The 19,969-nt window shown below is 35.5% G+C and overlaps 1 protein-coding gene across 3 annotated transcripts in view; it reads left to right on the plus strand.

Moving 5' to 3' along the window:
* The window catches only part of PDS5A (PDS5 cohesin associated factor A), a 133,318-nt gene that overhangs the window by 87,501 nt on the left and 25,848 nt on the right, over positions 1-19,969 (plus strand). For 2 of the 3 annotated variants that reach the window (XM_029947030.1, XM_029947037.1), the window contains exons 18-26: positions 2,785-2,890; positions 4,631-4,791; positions 9,039-9,162; positions 10,007-10,165; positions 12,821-12,889; positions 14,023-14,159; positions 17,422-17,545; positions 17,853-18,057; positions 18,566-18,680. In XM_029947030.1, the coding sequence (XP_029802890.1) occupies positions 2,785-2,890; positions 4,631-4,791; positions 9,039-9,162; positions 10,007-10,165; positions 12,821-12,889; positions 14,023-14,159; positions 17,422-17,545; positions 17,853-18,057; positions 18,566-18,680 (1,200 nt within the window). Of the gene's footprint in view, positions 1-2,784; positions 2,891-4,630; positions 4,792-9,038; positions 9,163-10,006; positions 10,166-12,820; positions 12,890-14,022; positions 14,160-17,421; positions 17,546-17,852; positions 18,058-18,565; positions 18,681-19,969 lie in introns of those variants that run through there. The other variant, XM_029947045.1, reaches the window with a different exon arrangement.

Raw genomic sequence — 19,969 nt, forward strand, 5'->3', positions numbered from 1 at the left:
TTTTTTAAAAGTTAAAACAGAGAGAGTTACTATATGACCCGGCAATTCCACTCCTAAATATAGGCGCAAGAGAAGTAAAAATAAATGTCCATACCTGGATGTGAATGTTTACAGAAACATTATTCATAATAGCCAAAAAAAAAAATAAAGGAAACAACCCAAATGTCTATCAACCGATAAACAGATAAGCTCTCCTATATGCATACACTGGAAGATTATTCAGGATTAAAGTAAATGAAATACTAAAACATACTACAACATGGACGGACCTCAGGAAGTTTGCTAGGTGAAAAGAGTCACTCACAAAAGACTAAATATATATTGTTTGAGTCTATTTATATGAAATATTCAGAATAGGCAAATGTGCAGCAGGAGAAAGCAGATTAGTAAATGACTAGGGCTAGAAGGGGTACGAGTGAACAACAATGACTCCTATTGGAAAAGGGGTTTTGGGGGGGATGGGGTAAAGTCTGAAATTAGATTGTGGCCCTGTGAATAGACACTAAAAACCACTGAATTATACATTTTAAATATGTCTGGCTAATGTTTATACAGACTCCTAATTTGTTTTCCAAAAAAATGTTTTTTATCAATTGAATATACTGAGGAGGTTTTAAAATTATTCTTGTGGTGTTAAAAGGGAAATAAAAGTATTAAAAGTGGTTTAAATTATATAGAAGATACTGTTTTTTAATAGTTTGACTGAAATATGTATATTTTTCCAAGAGAAAATTTTTAACCTAAAACAGTTATGGTTAACTTCCATTTGTTAAATATTTGCTGTGTACTAGGCCATTTGCTATAATAATTTAATGTCTCCAAAATAAGGTAATTTTTTTTTTTCAGTTTACTGATGAGGAAACAGCCTCCAAACCAAAAATCACATCTATTGCAACGACATGTATGGAGCTAGAGTATATTATGCTAAGGAAATAAGTCCATCAGAAAAAGACAAATATCTTGTAATTTCATTCATATGTGGAATTTAAGAAACAAAACAGATGAAAATAGGGGAAGGGGCAGTAAAGAAGAAGAAAGGGAAATAAACCACAAGAGACTCCTAAGGATAGAGAGCACACTGAGGGTTGACGGAGGGAAGCAGGTAGGGGGAGGGGCTAGATGGGGGATGGGTATGAAGAAGGGAATTTGTTGTGATGAGCACTGAGTGTTGTATATAAGTGATGAGTCACTGAGTTCTACTTCTGAAACCAATATTGCACTGTATTTTAACTAATTAAAACTTAAAAATTAAGGGTTTAAAAAAATCATACTTGTTTTTACTTAAAATAGTACCATGTTGGGGTGCCTGTGTGGCTCAGTTGGTTAAGTGTCTGACCTTTGATTTTGGCTCAGGTCATGATCTCACAGTTTGTGAGTTTGGGCCCCACCTCAGGCTCCTCTTAACATGGAGCCTGCTTGGGATTCTCTGTCTCCCTCTTTTTCTGCCCCTTACCTGCGCACGTGCATGTGCTTGCTCGCTCACTCACTCGCTCTCAAAATAACAAACATTTTTAAAAATAAGAAAGAGGTACTTAGATGACCCTGTCGGTTAAGCGTCCAACTTCAGCTCAGGTCATGATCTCCATGAATTCTAGCCCTGTGTCTGGCTCTGTGCTATTAGCTTGGATCCTGGAGCCTGCTTCGGATTCTGTGTCTCCCTCTCTCTGTCCCTTCCACACTCACGCTCTGTCTTGGTCTCTCAAGAATAAAGAAACATTTAGAAAAAAAGGTTCACCTTGTTTTAAAATAAATAAAAATAAAAAATAAGTACCGTGTTGCTACAAGTAATGTTCTATTTTGTGGTGGTTAGGTATGTTTGAAAAACTAACTCTATAATGTTGGACAGTTCATGTTTTTTTATTGATGGATCTGTTTATCAATATAACAGGATGCTACTAGTAAATGAACTGCTTCTTTTTCCTAAAATTTTAGGAATAGAATTACTCTAAATTAATTACCAAAGATTAATTTAAACTCCTTTGTCCATGTATTTGTCTTTTTCTTTGAATTGTCATTTGTCCATTTAGCAACTGCCATCTATTGTTTTCCTACAATTGTAAACAGTCTCTTTATAGAAATCAATGTTAAGTTTTATTTCTAGTATGTATCATTTAATTTTAGTTTTGATGTTTTTCAGTAAAGTTATACATGGAGTTTGGGTGAGGTTGTGGGGAAATAAAAGTAATCTCAGCTGTAAAGTAGGGAGCAAAGTTTAAAAAGTCACAAAATAGTGTGGCTCAGTTTGTTAAGCATTCTACTCTTGATTTCAGCTTGGCTAATGCTCTCAACAGTTCACGGGATGGAACCGTTGTATTCTCTCTCTTCCTCTCTTTCTGCCCCCGCCCCCGGCCCCCCACTCAAGCTCTCTCTTTCAAAATAAATAAATAAACTTTTCTAAGTCACAAAATAACTTTTTCCTCCAGGAACATACTTGTAGCTTATGGTTAGTTTCTGTATGTGTTCGGGGCACCTGAGTGACTCAGTCAGTTAAGCATCCAATTTCAGCTCAGGTCATGATTTCACAGTTTGTGGGTTTGAGCCTCATGCCAGGCTCTGTGCTAACAGCTCAGAGCTTGAAGCCTGCTTTGGATTCTATGTCTCTCCTTCTCTCTGCCCCTCCCCCACGTGTGCTCTATTTGTTTTGGTCTCTCAAAAATAAATAAATGTAAAAAAAAAAACAAACCGTAAAAACAAAAAACAATCTGTATGTGTTCTACCACAGTGCAATTCGGAATTACTAATCTACTAAGGTTGCTAATTTAGATTTTTGTTTTGCTTTAATAGTGCACTGGTAAAACTGATGAATAAATCAATAGAGGGAACAGCAGATGATGAAGAGGAGGGTGTAAGTCCAGATACAGCTATTCGTTCAGGACTTGAACTTCTTAAGGTACTTTGGAAATAATTCTATCTCCATGAGTTTCCAGTCTTAATTTGAATTCCCTTAAGAACATATAAGGGTTGGGCTTTATTTCATTGGAAACTATTTAAAAAATTAAACGTGGTAGAAATCATATTTTATAAAAATATATGTCTTATACATTATAATAATACAATTGTTTTACATTATAAAATTATAATGTTTTGAGGATTTGCTATTTCATTCATCATCTGCATACCTGTATTTAACAACATGTGCTGTAACAGTATGTTCTCAAGAATCTAGTCTTAACTTTCATCTGCTGTAGTAGGACTGCTTATAGGAAATATATGACAGCATCTGCCTTTCCAGGAAATTTTTAAATAATTGCTGCTCGTATTTATTTTCTTATGCCAAAGAATTCAGAGAATAGAACAGTTAGTAAGAGCCAGATCAGGCAAGACTTTGTGGACAAGATATGGCTTAATATAGGGGTAACACAGCATCGTGAAAGAGAATAGTTTTTGGCATATTTTAGGGACTGTTGGGAGTCTTTCCTACTAGGAAAAAAAGATTGTTTTGGAATAATGGGAGACAGGATTGTGGAATGCTCTTGGAGCAGAACGGTACTATCAGGGTCTTTCATTCTGGCTTTTAGTATGGCACAGCACTTAGCAGAGCTTTCATCAGATAAAGAGGAAATTGAAGGCAAAGAGATATTTAGATCACTACAATATATGAACTAAGAGAGAAGAGTCAAACCAGTGCAATGGACATTAGATAGAAAAGAGGGTGATGGGATTGTATTGGAATGATCTCAAATTTAATTTCATGGAAAGGTTTGATAATGATGCTTCATGAGAAAAAAAGGTTATATTTTTAGTAGCTTATATTTTTAAATAGTTTTAAGAGTGAAATCTTTAAGATAAACATTTTTTTATTGGTTGTTTGATTCATTTTTTTAAATTTGATTCTCCACTTTTCTTTAAGTAAAATTTACAAGGTTTTTAAAATCAACTTATTACTAACATATCAACATACTGTCTATTATCAGCAAGAATCTCATCAGATGAGACCATCTCTTTATTTTATAACCCATTAAATAAATGCTTATTGAAGAAGTTAAAGAATACACATACTCCATCCCCTGTCCACACCACTCCACTTTTAGCCTTTATTTCTGATACTGTGCTAACTAAATTGTTTCCACTTCATGGGAAGTAAACTTTGTAGACATGTTATGTCTAACTTGTAAATTCCTTAGGGATAGACTGGGACTTACATAGTAATAAATAAGGGAATAATTATGTATATGTTTTTAATCATGATTAAAAGTTCACACTTATGGCTTCTTTGTTTATAGTTATGACAAGCAAACTTCTTGTGATGGATTTCACTTGAAATACTCCTTTTAGAGTATCATTTTGCCAGTGAAATAAAGCTCTGTGCTAACATTTTGTTCACATCACAATATCACAGTCCATAAAAATAAAAGCCACATTTTCTGCATTCCCAGTTTCAGAATAGACTAAGAGATGAAGAAGAAAATAGGGCAAAGGCTATATATCAACTCTCTTGGCATCTACTGCACAGTATTTCTTTTAATGTGTCATTAAACGCAACAAATTACAAAGGAGACTATGAAATCTTTATTCTGTATAGCTAGCATATGTAGCCCATAATTTTGAATTGTATTTATAGTAGAAAATAATTATCTTCTTTTAATGAAAACCATTGTCTATACTTCTAAAGCTATATCTATTCCTCCAGGTTCTGTCTTTCACACATCCTACCTCGTTCCACTCTGCAGAGACATACGAGTCCCTGTTACAGTGCCTCAGAATGGAAGACGACAAGGTAGCAGAAGCTGCTATACAAATTTTTAGAAATACAGGCCACAAAATAGAAACAGACCTACCCCAGATACGATCGTAAGTATATTTTTCCTCATGGGAAACACAAAAGTTTTTTAAGTGTAGGAGCCAGGCAGTCGTTTTTCCCTTTCATGTCAGAAGAGAGGAGAGAGTAAAAAGACAACTTTTACTTAGCCACTTTTCTATATTCTAATGTTTTATCTTTTCTCTGCCTCATACTACTGGAAGAACAAACTGAAAAAGAAATTAGAAGAACAAGCTGAAACTTTGTTTATTAATAAGATTATTTTTGAATATTAATGTTAATAATCAAAAGTTATCACAGAATTAGAATTTGTGGTTAATATATCTTCCTTATCTATGTACATTTTTCCCCCTCAAACGGGATTAATTCAGTAGATGCTACTGACCTGACTCACCAAAGAGTGAGATAATCAAGTAGTATGTTTAATGGCATATCTTATTAGTTGCTTGGTTGTTGGCAGTGGTGGTTTTACAATTTTGATCTGTCCCTCAGGATTACTTTTTTTCTTTGATCATAAGAATGAAATAAATTTTGATATTTTTACTTTGACGTCTTAAAGAAGTTGCCTTAGGATCAAACTTGTGCTGAGAGTTTATATTTAGACAAAAGATGTGGGCGATATCTTTTGGAGGAAAAACACATTGCTGATAGCTGTTGAGTCAGATATTCAGGGTGTATGCAGACAGTTCTGGATATATCCAGATCAAACCACTTTTCCTTCAGGGTAATAGGACAAGAGGACTTCTGATTCCTAAAGTTTTTTTTTTAATGTTTTATTTATTTTTGAGACAGACAGAGCATGAGTGGGGGAGGGGCAGAGAGAGAGGTAAACACAGAATCTGAGGCAGGCTTCAGGCTCTGAGCCCATCATGGGACTTGAACCCACAAATCACGAGATCATGACCTGTGCCAAAGTTAAACACATAACCTGACTCCTAAAGTTTTTATTAAATTTGTAAGCTAATAGTTTAAGAAATAAATCAGTATTTATTGTATATTCTCTTCATTCTCAGGACTGTACTAATATTAAAGAATGACCATACTCAGTCCCTGGTGTCAAGGTGTTTATAGTATAGAAATGAATATCTTTGTACTTGTACCTTGGGAATAAAGATCATTGACACAGTAGGATAAAGTTTCTGGTGAGTTTTTCAAGATAGTAAAACCTATTTAAAGGTAAAGGATTTCTTCTTAAAGGAATTCTATCCCAACGGAAACAGTGAAAAGTAGGGGTAGGTAAAATAGTTAACTTTGGACACAAGGAATAAAACCTGTTGTTCTTTAGACTAATGAGGAAGGAAGGAGAGAATCACTGAAAAGCAGAGAAGCAAAATGATGCAGGCCTCAATAACAACCCCGATGGCATCATTGGATTATAGCATACTAGAAAAGTAAGGGAAAAGGTTAAATTTGATTTATGTATCATCATTTCATTAGGCTAAGAAGAATTAATAACACATTTAACAGCAATTTGATCAACACTATGTTTTCCTTTGTTGCTTGTGTTATTTACAAGAACTGCTACTCGTAAATGAGTTTGTGAGAGAAAGACTTATTAAACAGTGTTTGGGGCGTCTGGGTGGCTCAGTTGGTTAAGTGTCCAGCTTCTACTCAGGTCATGATCTCACAGTTCGTGGATTTGAGCCTCGCATCGGGCTCTGTGCTGACAGCTAGTTCAGAGCCTGGAGCCTGTTTCGGATTCTGTGTCTCCCTCTCTCTCTGACCCTCCCCTGCTTGTACTGTCTTTCTCTCTCTCAAAAATAAATTAAAAAAATTTAAAAAAAAAAACAATTTTAGAAAAAGACTTAAACAGTGTTCAGTTAAAGAGGCTACTGGGCCATGGAAATCTCCATCTTATAATTCTAAGCCTGCATACAGAGAAATGGGTCATATTCATAAATGTCAAATCAGATTTATATTGACTAGCGTATATTCCAGTGTTTTGATTGAGATGCATGACCTGGGATCTGGGGTATTGCTCTTAATGTCTAACCTCCCATTTTCATGAGAGGACCTTTGGTCATTGTTCTATTTGGTATCACTGTCCTTATTATCTATAAAATAGAACCACTGTATTAAATATATGACAAGTATGTTTCCTTAAATGTTTTATTGCCTTAAATAGATTTTCTTCTGGAAAAAAAAAAAAACTTAAATGTTCATTGTAAAAAGCTAAAACTTGGGGCACCTAGGTGGCTCAGCTGTTTAAATGGCCAACTCATGATTTTGGCTCAGGTCATGATCTCAGAGTCATGAGCTCAAGCCTTCCATTGGGCCTTGTGCTGAGCATGGAGCCTGCTTAAGATTCTCTCTCCTTCTCTCTCTGCTGCTCCCCTGCTCATTCTCTCTCTCTCACTCTCTCTCGCCGTTTCTCATTCATAAATAAATAAATAGATAAATAAAGTTGAAATTTTAGGAAGTATAAAGTAGAGAAAAAAATCATTATCCACACTTTGATATTTCTTTATGAGTATTTTGTCTATCTATTTGATGTATATACCTGTTCTTTTATAGGTTGATACTTACATGGTGTTTTCTTCCTATGATTTTTTCCTTTATCAACATTTAATGTTTTAAGACTATAATGTGTTATTTCCATATTGTCCATTTTACTTTGACCTTCAATGTCAGTAAAGAGGTTAATAAGTGCATGGATTTGGAACAGAAGTACACATCTTCACATCCCAACTCCACCATTTCCTAACTCCATCACCTTAAGAAACTTAAATAAAATAATATTTTTGAGCTTTAGTTTTCTCATCTGTTTAATAATTAATAGTCCTCTTTGGGTGACTATGAGGATTAATTGCAACAGTCCACATAAAAATACTTAGAATGGTGCTTAGTACAAGTACTCAATAATTGTTAGATGTTTTTATTGCTCCTCTACCAATATATATATGTGTTGTTATCCTTGCATACATTGTTTTACTGCTATCATTTCAGCCTTTTAATAAAACTTGGCCTTTTGCTCCATTTTGTCCATGGCTACTTTAAAATTCATTTACTTATTTTGAGAGATAGAAATAGCATGAGCAGGGGACAGGCAGAGAGAGAGGGAATGAGAGAATCCCAAGCAGTCTCCATGCTCTGCACAGAGCCCAACAGAGGGATCGATCTCTGGACTGTGAGACCATGACCTGAGCCAAAGTCAAGAGTCAGACATTTAACTGAGCCATCTATGTGCCCTTCCGGGGCTGCTTTAAAGTAACTGAATGGGAGAGATGCCTAGGTGGCTCAGTTGGTTAAGCATCCGACTTTAGCTCAAGTCATAATCTCACACTCTGTGTTGGGCTCTGTGCTGACAGCTCAGAGCCTGGAGCCTGCTTCAGATTCTGTCTCCCTCTCTCTCTGTCTGTACCCCCGCCTCCCATGCTCTGCCTCTCTCTCTCCCTCTCTCTCTCTCTCAAAATGAATAAGCATTAAAACATTATTTTTAATAACTTGAAGGGATTGTGAAAGGGAAGTGGAAAATTAGGAATATGTACTTGGAAGGTAAATATAAAAATATGGCATGGTACAAGTTTTAGATAATAAATTAAGGGTGGCTTGTTTATTTCTCCCTATTCATGAAGTGGCTTTAAAACAAAAGCCATCTCCTACAGTAGCCTTTATCTTAAAATGTTGTGCATCTTGGATTATAGAGAAGGAGCTTTAAACCTTTCTGCAGATCAGGTTGGTGAAGTATGCAACTCTTAATCTCAGGTCATGAGTTGAGCCCCACATTGGGTGTAGAGATTAAATGCATACACACACACACACACACACACACACGCGCGCACGCATGCAGCTTAAAAAATGAGAGAGGCTTGTGATTCCCTAAGTGATCGTGAAAGTCGTCCTACACAATCTCTCTCCTCTCTCTCATCTCCCTCACACCATCCACGAAGGTTTTCAAAGGGAAATGCAGATTAATTCGTTTATTTTTCTTTATATTTTGTATTTTCTTTATCATTTTGTAGTATATATTGTGCTCATTTTTATATGAATATTTTTGGGTTGTGGAACGAATCACCTGAGTTTCAGTATTTCCTGTGGGGAAATTCGCTCTGATATACGAGTGCTTTGGATGACAAGCATGTCTCCAGAAAGAATTATGCTCCCAAACCAAGGTTTTCCTGTGTTTAATAAAGTGCTGAACAACAGTAGGCAAAAAAATAAAAGAGAGAGAGAGGCTTCTTTACCAGCATACATCCAAGCAGTTATGGGAGAGACAACCAAAAGAACTACTTGTAGTGTATGGGCTTTATTTTTAACTATGGTATTATTTATTTTGTAGGACCTTAATTCCCATTTTACATCAGAAAGCAAAGAGGGGTACTCCACACCAAGCAAAACAGGCTGTTCATTGTATACATGCCATATTCACAAATAAAGAAGTCCAGCTTGCACAGATTTTTGAGGTATCTATCTATCTGTATGTGTATATATAGGATGTGTTTATTTTGATTTTTATTCTTAGGCTATGTGTTTCAATGAAGATAGAAGGTAAAAAAAAATTTTTTTTTGGCTATTGAGTTTCACCTTAGTTATATATATTCTATGGGAGCAGGGACACTCTTTTTTAGCTCTGTATTCACAGCCTCTAGGTCAGATTATATGTTCAAATACTACATATAGAGGAATATTTTGGGTGTTTGTGTTAGAACATTTTAATTTTTACTCTGTTTGTTCAGTGGTTCACTTATCCTCAGAAAGTATTAGTAGATAACTTCAAATCACCCAGTTTAAAGTACCTATCAACCCTACCTGAAAATTAATCCTGTTTGCCTTTTCTTATGTATGATCCTTGGCCTGATTCCACTATTAGAAAAGTACTCTTGTTTTTGTAAACTGGATATAGTATCAACAGAACCCACTGAACCCTTATTTTTTATGCTCTGTGGTCGTTTAAAATGTCCCCACAGGATAAGAAATCCACCAACATAAGAAGCCTATTGTTATAAATGGCTTAAAAATAATACTGATTTGATGATGCAAAAATATTCTTGTTTTTACTTCTGCCTTTAAGTGGGCTTTTTTTCTTTTGTGGTTTTTTTTTTCCTACATTCTTTCATCATTAAATTTCAGTTAGTACAATAAGAATCAAGTGTCTGGTATGGCAGAAGTTAACTTTTCATCATATCTTTAGAACAGATTTGCTTGGGCACAGTAAATTCAGGATGGTCAGAAGCATTTACTGTTTCCATAGAATGTCTAGATATTTATAAAACAAAACTGGTAATTTTGACTGTTTTATTTTTATAGCCACTCAGTAGGAGTCTGAATGCTGATGTACCAGAACAACTTATAACTCCATTAGTTTCATTGGGCCACATTTCTATGTTAGCACCAGATCAATTTGCTTCCCCAATGAAATCTGTAGTAGCAAATTTTATTGTGAAAGATCTGCTAATGAACGACAGGGTAAGTTTCTAATTTAATTAAATTTAGGATAATGAGAATAAAACTATTTATAAAGTTCATCACAGGAACATTTCTGTTTCTCTGTTTAATTTTCTTTTCCTTTAAATTATTGTGTTTCCTTCCTTATTTATTTACTTAAAATTCAGAATGACATTCTGACTTCAGTATAGGTATTACTGGAACCTAACATTTAAAGAAAGAAAAAATAACATGAGATGAATGAATCACTAAGTAAAAAATATAAATCAAATGCTATTACCCTAACATTTAAAGGACAATTTACCGGAGTTCTAGAATTTTATTTTATCAAATGTTGTTAAAAATATCGGTATAATTGTATTTAGAATTTTGAATTAACTAGCATTTCAGAATATAATTACATTGCACTTTTGGCACCAGACTCATATTCTGTTCCAGTTACTGAAGTGTGTAGGTGGGCAGGTGCTCACACGTGTGTGTGCACACATGCTAATATATTAGCTTCAGGCTGGAACCCAGGAATGTATTGCTTGAAAAGGCTCCCCAAGTGATTCCTGAAAACACATACCTGATTAAGAATTCACTTTACCAATTGAATCTAATTTTAAAAGGTGTTGAATGAAGACAAACCTATTTTACCTGCTGGATCATTGTTGATGACTTTCAGGGGAGTGCTATTTTATCCAATTTACTCATTCTTTCTACATGATCTAATAGTCTTGGAGCCTTTGATATCCAGAGTTTAAAAGAAAAACATTTTAGTGCATTCCTTCCTCTTTCCCTTCCCCCATTTAAGTGTAATAGACAAGGATAGAAGAACATAGCCAAAGTATCATTTCCCACTTAACACATTCAGGCTGTTTTTTGCACTATTGATAGATGTGGCTGGCAACTAGTGTGAAATTTAAGACACCTCTTAAATGACTTGATTGTTGATTGTAGCTTAAAGTGGCCCTTTTTGTTGATTGTGTGGTAAAATATGCATGATTTAAACTTTGGCAATTTTGCCATTTTTAATTATACAATCCACTTATGTCATATACACCAGCATTCTTGTTTTTGTTGTTGGGTGGGTATTTCTGTTTTGTTTTTTAAAAAAACAAACATGTTTAGGGGCACTTGGGCTGCTCAGTCGGTTAAGCGTCCAGCCCTTGGTTTTGGCTCATGAGTTCAAGTTCCATGTCAGGCTCTGTGCTATTAATACAGAGCCTACTTGAGATTCTTTCTTTTCCTCTCTCTCTGCTCCTCCCTTGCTCTTGTGTGCTAGCTCTCTCTCTCAAACACTTAAAAAAAAAAAGTTTAATACCATGCATGCCTCTTATATACATGGGAAATACCCAGGAAAGCCAAGTAACTCTCCAAAATGACCCAAGCCACCACCTAAAATATGTACCCACATTGTTGTGTAACTGTCACCACTATTTCCAGAACTTTTTAATCTCAGACAAAAACTCTGAGATTAAATCATGCATTCATTAAACAGTAACCCCCACAGACTCTGGTAAACTCTATTGTACTTTCTTCTGACTCTGAATTTGCTTGTTCTAGATACCTCTCATCATATAATTTTATATTTGTCGTTTTGTGCCAGGCATATTGCACTAGCATAATGATTTCAAGGTTCGTTTGTGTTACGTATCAGAAATTCATTCATTTCATGACAGAATAATATTGTATGTGTAGCCTACACATTTTATTTGTTGATGGACAGTTGGGTTTTTTCCTACCTTTTGACTTTTGTGAATAATGATGATATGAACATTTGCATCTCTGTTTTGAAATCTTTTTGGATATAGGCCTAGGAATGGAATTGCTGGGACACATGGTCATTTTATGTTGTACTTTTTGAGGGACTGCCAAAATGTTTTCCACAGCGTCTATACCATTTTGCATTCCCGCCATCAATTCACGAGGCTTCCAATTTCTTCACATCTCTACCAACACTTACTCTTTTCTGTGTTTTTGTTAATGGTCTTTCTAGTGGATGTAAAGTAGTATTTCATGGTTTTGCATTGTGTTTCACTAATGATTTGATAGATGTGGCTGGCAACCAATGTGAAAACCCTCTAACAATTAGAGAGGTTTTGTGTGTGTGTGTGTGTGTGTGTGTGTGTGTGTGTGTGTGTGTGTGTACTTTCAGCCATTTTTGTATCTTGAATATTTAAAGTCATTTGAACACTTAATTGGGTTGTTTATCATTGCTGAGTTCTAAGAATTTTTTGTTAAACCCATCAGATATTTGCCAAATCAAACATCATGACGATTTCCTCCTATATCTTCTTCTAAGAGTTTTATAGTTTTAGCTCTTAAATTAAGATCTTTGATCCATTTTGAGTTAATTTTTTATATAAGGTAAGAGTCCATCTTCATTATTTTTGCTTGTGGTTATCTAGTTTTTCTAGCACCATTTATTGAGGTAATTGATCTTAGCACCCTTGTTAAAAATCAGTTGACCATATATTTGAGGGTTTTCTGTGTTCTCTATTTGGTGCATTGGGTATATGATTTGTAGTAAGTTTTGAAATCAGGAAGCTCAAGTCCTTCAACTCTGTTCTTTTTCAAGCCCTGGTGTCTTTCCTGTAGGATTCCTAGAGAACTGCATTGTTCAGCATGAAAAACTTAATGAAGGAAACTTAAAATTCTTTCTGAGAATTAAATATATTCAATTTTCTATAGTCAACAGGTGAGAAGAATGGAAAATTATGGTCTCCAGATGAAGAGGTTTCCCCTGAAGTACTAGCAAAGGTAAATGTGTGTAGGCCTTGATAACTTTTATGTTGAAATAATGAACATTCATAGATAACCCTTTAACCTGACATTTAATGAGTTTTTAAATGAGGCATTTTATTTGTTAATCAAAAGTTGTGTTTCTTGAAGAAATTATAGTCCTCCTGGAGTTATTTACATTTATCTATGTGAGCATTTTCCATTGAACTGCTGAAGTAACTACAGTGAGGTGGTTTTACACAGAAATTGCTTGTAGGTTGTTGATGCTCAGAAGCATCTCAGGTCTAGCTTTACTACCACTCTCTACAAAACTACGAATATTAACTTGGCAAAAGTGGATAGCTGTCATCAAATTGCCAACTTTTAATAGTCGCAAAATGTACCTCAGTAAAGTTCATTTTTAAAGTGGTAATATTGGGATTGAAAACAAGTCTTCATTATCTTCTTAAAATCTGTTTCACCTTTTTAGCTTCATAGTCATGTTCCATCAGTTCCTTTTTCCAGGTTGTCAATAAATACCGTAAATAACACCTAGATCCTTTAGCTGATTTTTCCATGTGTATTGGTAGCAATCTTTTGAATGTAAACCTCCAAGTAATTATGACCACAAATAATTTAGGGAATCTCCTAGTTTTATTTATGAGGATAGTCAGACACAATCAGGCTTCTTGATTTCTTAAATAGTTTTTTCAGTACTACAAAAAATATTAAAGTCTATCTAAATAGTTCATCTTAATCACTGTACTAGGTATAGCTTTAAATAGTTATTTTTTTAAAAATGTATTTTCAAATAATTTGAAGTTTTTGGGTAAGTGTGAAACGCCTGGGTTCAAGAACTAGAATTTGGACAAGTTACCTGTCAGAGTAATGTGACTCAGTTGCCTTATCTTTGGGAAATGAAAACACCTTCCTTGTAAAATTGTTTGAGACATCAAATAGGTTAAGACATTTAGAGCTCTGGGAAAAGTGCTTTTTATAGATTCAACAGGATAAATATTCTTAATGCTATTGTTATTATCCTACAGCCTTATTTAATAAAACATATTTACCAGCAGTTAAGCAGCCTCATTAATCTAATTAACATAAATTAATCTTCCCTTTAATTGGAATTTTAAGTTCCTTTCTTTTTTTAGCATGTTAATATTTTATAGGTACAGGCAATTAAACTTCTGGTAAGGTGGCTGTTGGGTATGAAAAACAACCAGTCTAAATCTGCCAATTCAACTCTTCGATTATTATCAGCGATGTTGGTTAGTGAGGGTGACCTGACAGAACAAAAGAGAATCAGGTGAGATTTTTCTTCCTTTCCCAATTTTTACAGCTCAAAATGTTAGTAGACTTACATAGGAATTATTTGCCTAATTAATATTGAATGTTGTAACCCTACAGTGTACTTTGGGATCAGAGCTAATGTACTCGCTTGGGGTTTATATCTCAGTCATAATGAAATGTTTCTTTTAACTTCTAAAGACCAAACTCTTTCCAGGAAACTTTTAGTCATAATCACTATGTATTACAGTTGGCTTCAACATTTGGTTCACTTAAGCAAATACCTGTTGAAATACTGCTCTTTGCAAAACACATGAAAAGCATTGCAAAACCAAATGATTCAGTTTCTACCTTTTACCCTGTAGAATAGTGACAGAACAAGTGGAGTGACAGTACCGTGAAAGGAGTACAAGTTTCACTGGAGGTTCAAAGGACGAAAAGCCCCAGCCACCCTGGTGGTTTGCAGAAGATTGTACAAGGTTCTGCAAATGCAAAATAAAACAGAACAAAACAAAACAGAACAAGTCAACAACCACATGCACATTGTTTCCATTTCTACACATTTTCACACCTTTGTAAAATCGCCTTGTTTTGTTTTGTTTTGTTTTGATTTGGGAGAGCCAGTGGGAAGAGGAGTGAGGGAAAGAGAGAGAGAGAGAGAGAGAGAGAGAGAGAGAGAGAGAGAGAGAGAACCTCATGTAGGCTCCATGCCCAGCACAGAGGCAGATGCAGCGCTCCATCCCACAGTTATGAGATCATGACCTGAGCTTACTGAGCCAACCATGTGCCCCATGTTTCTTTTAAGATGAAAATAAAAGCCAAAATTATCATGATCCTTGTTTCAAATTCTCGATTTAACTACAGTCCAGGAGTACTGACAAATAAAACAACAGAGCTCCACATGTGGCGTGTTCCTACTTTAAAATGTATTATTATAGGACAGATTTAATTATTCATGTATGCATTGAGTATTTATTGTGTGCTGTCATTCTAGGTACTACCCTGTTTGTTTTAAAAGCATAAAATCTCTCCTAAGGAATATGCATTCTAGTGGAGGAGATAGGAAATGAGCTATTACAGTAGAGATGCTGAATGCTTTGATTAACTGAAGAAAACCATGAAAAATTATCTTTATCATAGAATAAGCCAAGGGTAGCTGTATAGGAACACATTAGAAGATTAGAGCTGAGTTAGGGATAATGAGAAGTTTTAAATTGGGGGAAATAGTGTATGGCAAAGGCCTAATAATGACCTCTTTATAAATTAGTGATAAATAGGAGAGTCCCCAATAGAAATGAAGACTATAAATTATCACTTTACCTTTTTAAAAATGTTTAACATTGGGGCGCCTGGGTGGCTCAGTTGGTTAAACATTCGACTCTTAATTTCAACTCAGGTCATAATCTCACAGTTTGTGAGTTTGAGCCCCACATCAGGCTCTGCACTGACAATGTGGCATCTACTTTGGATTCTGGTCCCTCTCTTTGCCCTTCCCCCCACCTCAAAAATAAATAAAACATTTAAAAAAATCATTTATACTCACTAGGAAAATGGACATTTCTCTCTTCCATTTCCCCATCCTTTCCTTTTACCCACATTCAAAGAGAACAAAACTTTAAAAAAAATATATAAATGTTTAGCATCACTAAATAATAAATGCAGTTTGAACACAGTGATACGTCTTGCCTCTCAAATAAAAACAATTTTTAAAGCAATCACTGCTTCATGGGATCAGGGAAATGGGTTTCCTCATTACTCCTCTGAATATAAATTGGGACAGTCTTGGCAGGACATTGTGACATTTTGTGTATAGATACCTATAAATATTACCCTTTGACTGTTTATTTTTACTCATGAAATAATAGGATCATACAAAAATAGTATATATGAACATATTCTTTTCATTTTTTTTTGTCATCACAGAGAATAGGGGAATGGTTAACTGTGGAACACAGATGTAATGAAATATTAGGCAGATCTTAATTAGGTACTATATATCCCATGGTTTAGCTTGGGCTCCAGAATCAGAAACTTAAACAACTCTATACTCCATTACTGTGTGAACTTGTGTCAATAACTTTTCTAAACCTTGGTGTTCTCATCTTATAGAGTAAAAACTAAATGAAATAAAGCCTGTGAAGTGTTCACTCACTGCCTAACACAGAGTTAAGCACCCAGATGGTAGCAGTTTGTTTATTTTGTAATTCCTGAGTCATTTGAGTCAGAAGCCATTTGAAGTTCTCTCAAAAAATGTTTGGGACACCTGGGTGCCTCAGTCGGTTGAGTGTCCAACTCTTGGCTTTGGCTCAGGTCATGATTCCAGGGTCATGGAATCAAACCCCGCATCAGTCTCCGTGCCAAGTATGGAGCCTGCTTGAGATTCTTGCTCTCCCTTACTCTGCCCTCTCCGCAGCTCTCACTCTCTTTCTCTCTTAAAAATAAAAATACCACTGTTCACTTTGACAGTCCTCTTGTCCAAAAGTGTGATGTTTTCTTGTATGCTAATAATGGACTCAGCCAGCTTTCCACATTTCCTAAAGTCTTTAAAATATCATAACCATGCAATATTTCACATAGAAGTTGAAATAAGACTATCCTTTCAGCTCATCCTTTGTCATATTTTACCATGTAGGAAATAAAACACTACTGGGCAGGATGGGAGTGCTCGACCTCTTGGGTTTTTTTGCTACAAAAGGAAGTCTGCCCCAGAGACTAGTACCCCAAATAGACACTCAGTTCATATCCTTTCCCTTATCTGCTTCCTCCCCTTCCATGGTATAAATCACCTCCTAATGGCTGGCCTTCCATTTCATCAGATGTGTAGGCTTAAGCTTGATTTCTGTTACATGTGTGTATATATATGTACATTCATTTAAAAACTGGAAAATAGATTTAATATGATGGGTGGTTTAATCAGTTTTCTACAGTGAAAGTGTATTCCTCTTAAAATGAGGAATACTGTTCCTGATGTAACAGGTTCTTCCCGGCATTACACTTAGTGTAGTTGTGATCATAAGGAGGGCTGCTTGTCTGTGAACGGTAGAGGATCTAAGCTAGAGCGTAACTAAAAGTGAAGGCAGATAAAGTTATCACTAGTCACTGATTTGAGCCTTTTCCCTGTGTCGAGTTCAAGGACTAAAAGTACCTTTCCCATTATTTATACATTGTGCCATTTAAGCATAAGTTATGCTAAAGATCTTTACACTCAAAAAGGGACCAAAGCATTGTTATGAATGATAATGGTTATAGGAAATGTTTATTTCTTTTTTGTTTGTTTATAGTAAATCTGATATGTCTCGCTTGCGATTAGCTGCTGGTAGTGCCATAATGAAGCTTGCTCAGGAACCTTGTTACCATGAAATTATAACCCCAGAACAGTTTCAGCTCTGTGCACTTGTTATTAATGTAAGTAATCAGCTTATTTTTGTCAGTTACTTGCCCTTCAAAGTTAAATACATTTACCTTACATGGATACAGATCCATTTAGTGTGTGCACAAACGGAATTGCTATTATAACATTTCTAAGTATCTTCTGAATATTGTTATTTATTTCCCCAGATATAATTATCATTTTTTTTAATGAAGGCATTCAGAATAAACTGCCCTTTTGGTAAATGTTTGCCAGTTTTTTTCATAACAAAACTAGATTATTTTATAGTTTTAAAGGTATTAATATTTTTATTTAAGTATTTTTGGTTTTGTGCCGCTATAGGATGAGTGCTACCAAGTAAGGCAGATATTTGCTCAGAAGTTGCATAAGGCACTTGTGAAGTTACTACTCCCATTGGAGTACATGGCGATCTTTGCCTTGTGTGCCAAAGATCCTGTGAAGGAGAGAAGAGCACATGCACGACAGTGTTTACTAAAAAATATCAGTATACGCAGGGAGTACATTAAACAGAATCCCATGGCTACTGGTAAGTAACTTTGAAAGCTCTCGGTGTGCAAAAATACCTTGTCAATGTACCAATTTGGAGGGGTAGGGGGGTTATTTCCTGTATTTCTATTGTAGTTAATAATACCACTATGATTTTTATAGGATGCTGTCACTATAGTTGCGATGTACTTGACATATTAAATCCTGGTTTCCAGGTCCTATTTATAATGTATAAAACTGTTTAGGGGAATTGCATTTTTCTTATGGGATCAACAGTGTGGCTTGGTTTAAACACATTGCTCAGATGTCAGAGAGTAAAGAATTATTTTCCTGGCTTTACCAAGGACTCACTGTATAATCTCAGATTACCCTTTTGGCTTTAATAGCTTTCAACATTGAAATGAAAGTGTGTCAGTATCCTCTAGGTAACATGTTGCCTCTAATTTTAAAATAACTGAGGAAAAAGATGGAAGTGGCTAGAATGTAAACTAGAGAGGGATTTTATAAAAGCTGTATTGCTGTTGTTGATGATAATGTTTTCACTTTAGAGAAATTATTATCACTGTTGCCTGAATATGTAGTTCCATACATGATTCACCTGCTAGCCCATGATCCAGATTTTACAAGATCACAAGATGTTGACCAGCTTCGTGATATTAAAGAGTAAGTCATGTTGTTTTTTTTCCCATCTAACAAGCTCTTTTTGGTCCTTTTGTTTGTTTCCTATTTGCTGTCAGCTGTGTCTATAAAATAGGCTGGTTTGGGGGCACTAGGTGGCTCAGTCGGTTAAGCCCCCAACTTCAGTTCAGGTCATGATCTCACTGTTTGTTGAGGTCCAGCCCCATATCAGACTCTGTGCTAATAGCTCAAAGCCTGGAGCCTACATTGGATTCTGTGTCTCCTTCTGCTCCTCCCCCACTTGCTCTCTCTCAAAAATAAACATTAAAAAGATTTTTTTTTAATAAAATAGGTTGGTTTGGTTATTTTAGTTTTTATATTATATTGTTTTTACTGTTTGTATTAATATGGGTTTCAGTTACCTCGGTTTGATAATTTAGAAAGTAATGAAGTGAAAATTTCTTTCCTCAAAACTATACGTTCAAACTCAAAAGATAATGCCATAAAAATGTGCATGCACACCTGAAATATTCTGTGGCTGGATTATGGTAATACAAAATTAAGTTTATTACACCAGTTACAGAGTGATTTGCAGCTAGTGGAAAGACAGGCAAGTAAACAATTAAGACACTTGTTGAAGTATTATTTATATAAAATAGAACTTTGTATATGATGCAGGATGAAAGAGTGAGAAGCTGGCCTAAGATATTCAGCAAATGACCGCCAGAAAACTTTAAAGCAATATTTACTTTCTCCCCTGTTACGATTTTGCTTTGCACTTAAATTGGTACCTTCAACTTGTACTTAAAAGTATTATGGGGGCGCCTGCGTGGCTCAGTCAGTTAAGCGTCTGACTTCAGCTCAGGTCATGATCTCACGGTTCATGGGTTTAAACCCCGCGTCAGGCTCTGTGCTGACAGCTCACAGCCTGGAGCCTGTCTTTGGATTCTGTGTCTTCCTCTCTCTCTGCCCCTCCCTCGCTCACTCTCTGTCCCTCTTTCTCAAAAATAAAATAAAGACATAAAAAATGTTTAAGTATTATGATTTTGGGGCACCTGGGTGGCTCAGTCCATTGGGCATCCGACTTTGGCTCCTTATATTTTGAAGGTTTGTCATTTCATTGTTCTCCTAGTTCATGGGGTTGAGCCCCACATTGGTCTCCATACTGATAGCTCAGAGCCTGAAGCCTGCTTTGGATTCTGTGTCTCCTTCTCTTTCTGCTGCTCCCCTGCTAGTGCTGTCTCTCTCTCTCTCAAAAATAAGTAAACATTAAAAAAAATTTAATAAAGTGTTATGCTGTTGAGGTGTCTGGGTGGCTCAGTTGGCTAAGTGTC

This window comes from Suricata suricatta, chromosome 1 (genome assembly GCF_006229205.1).
Source record: "Suricata suricatta isolate VVHF042 chromosome 1, meerkat_22Aug2017_6uvM2_HiC, whole genome shotgun sequence".
Classification (NCBI taxonomy): Eukaryota; Metazoa; Chordata; class Mammalia; order Carnivora; family Herpestidae; genus Suricata; species Suricata suricatta.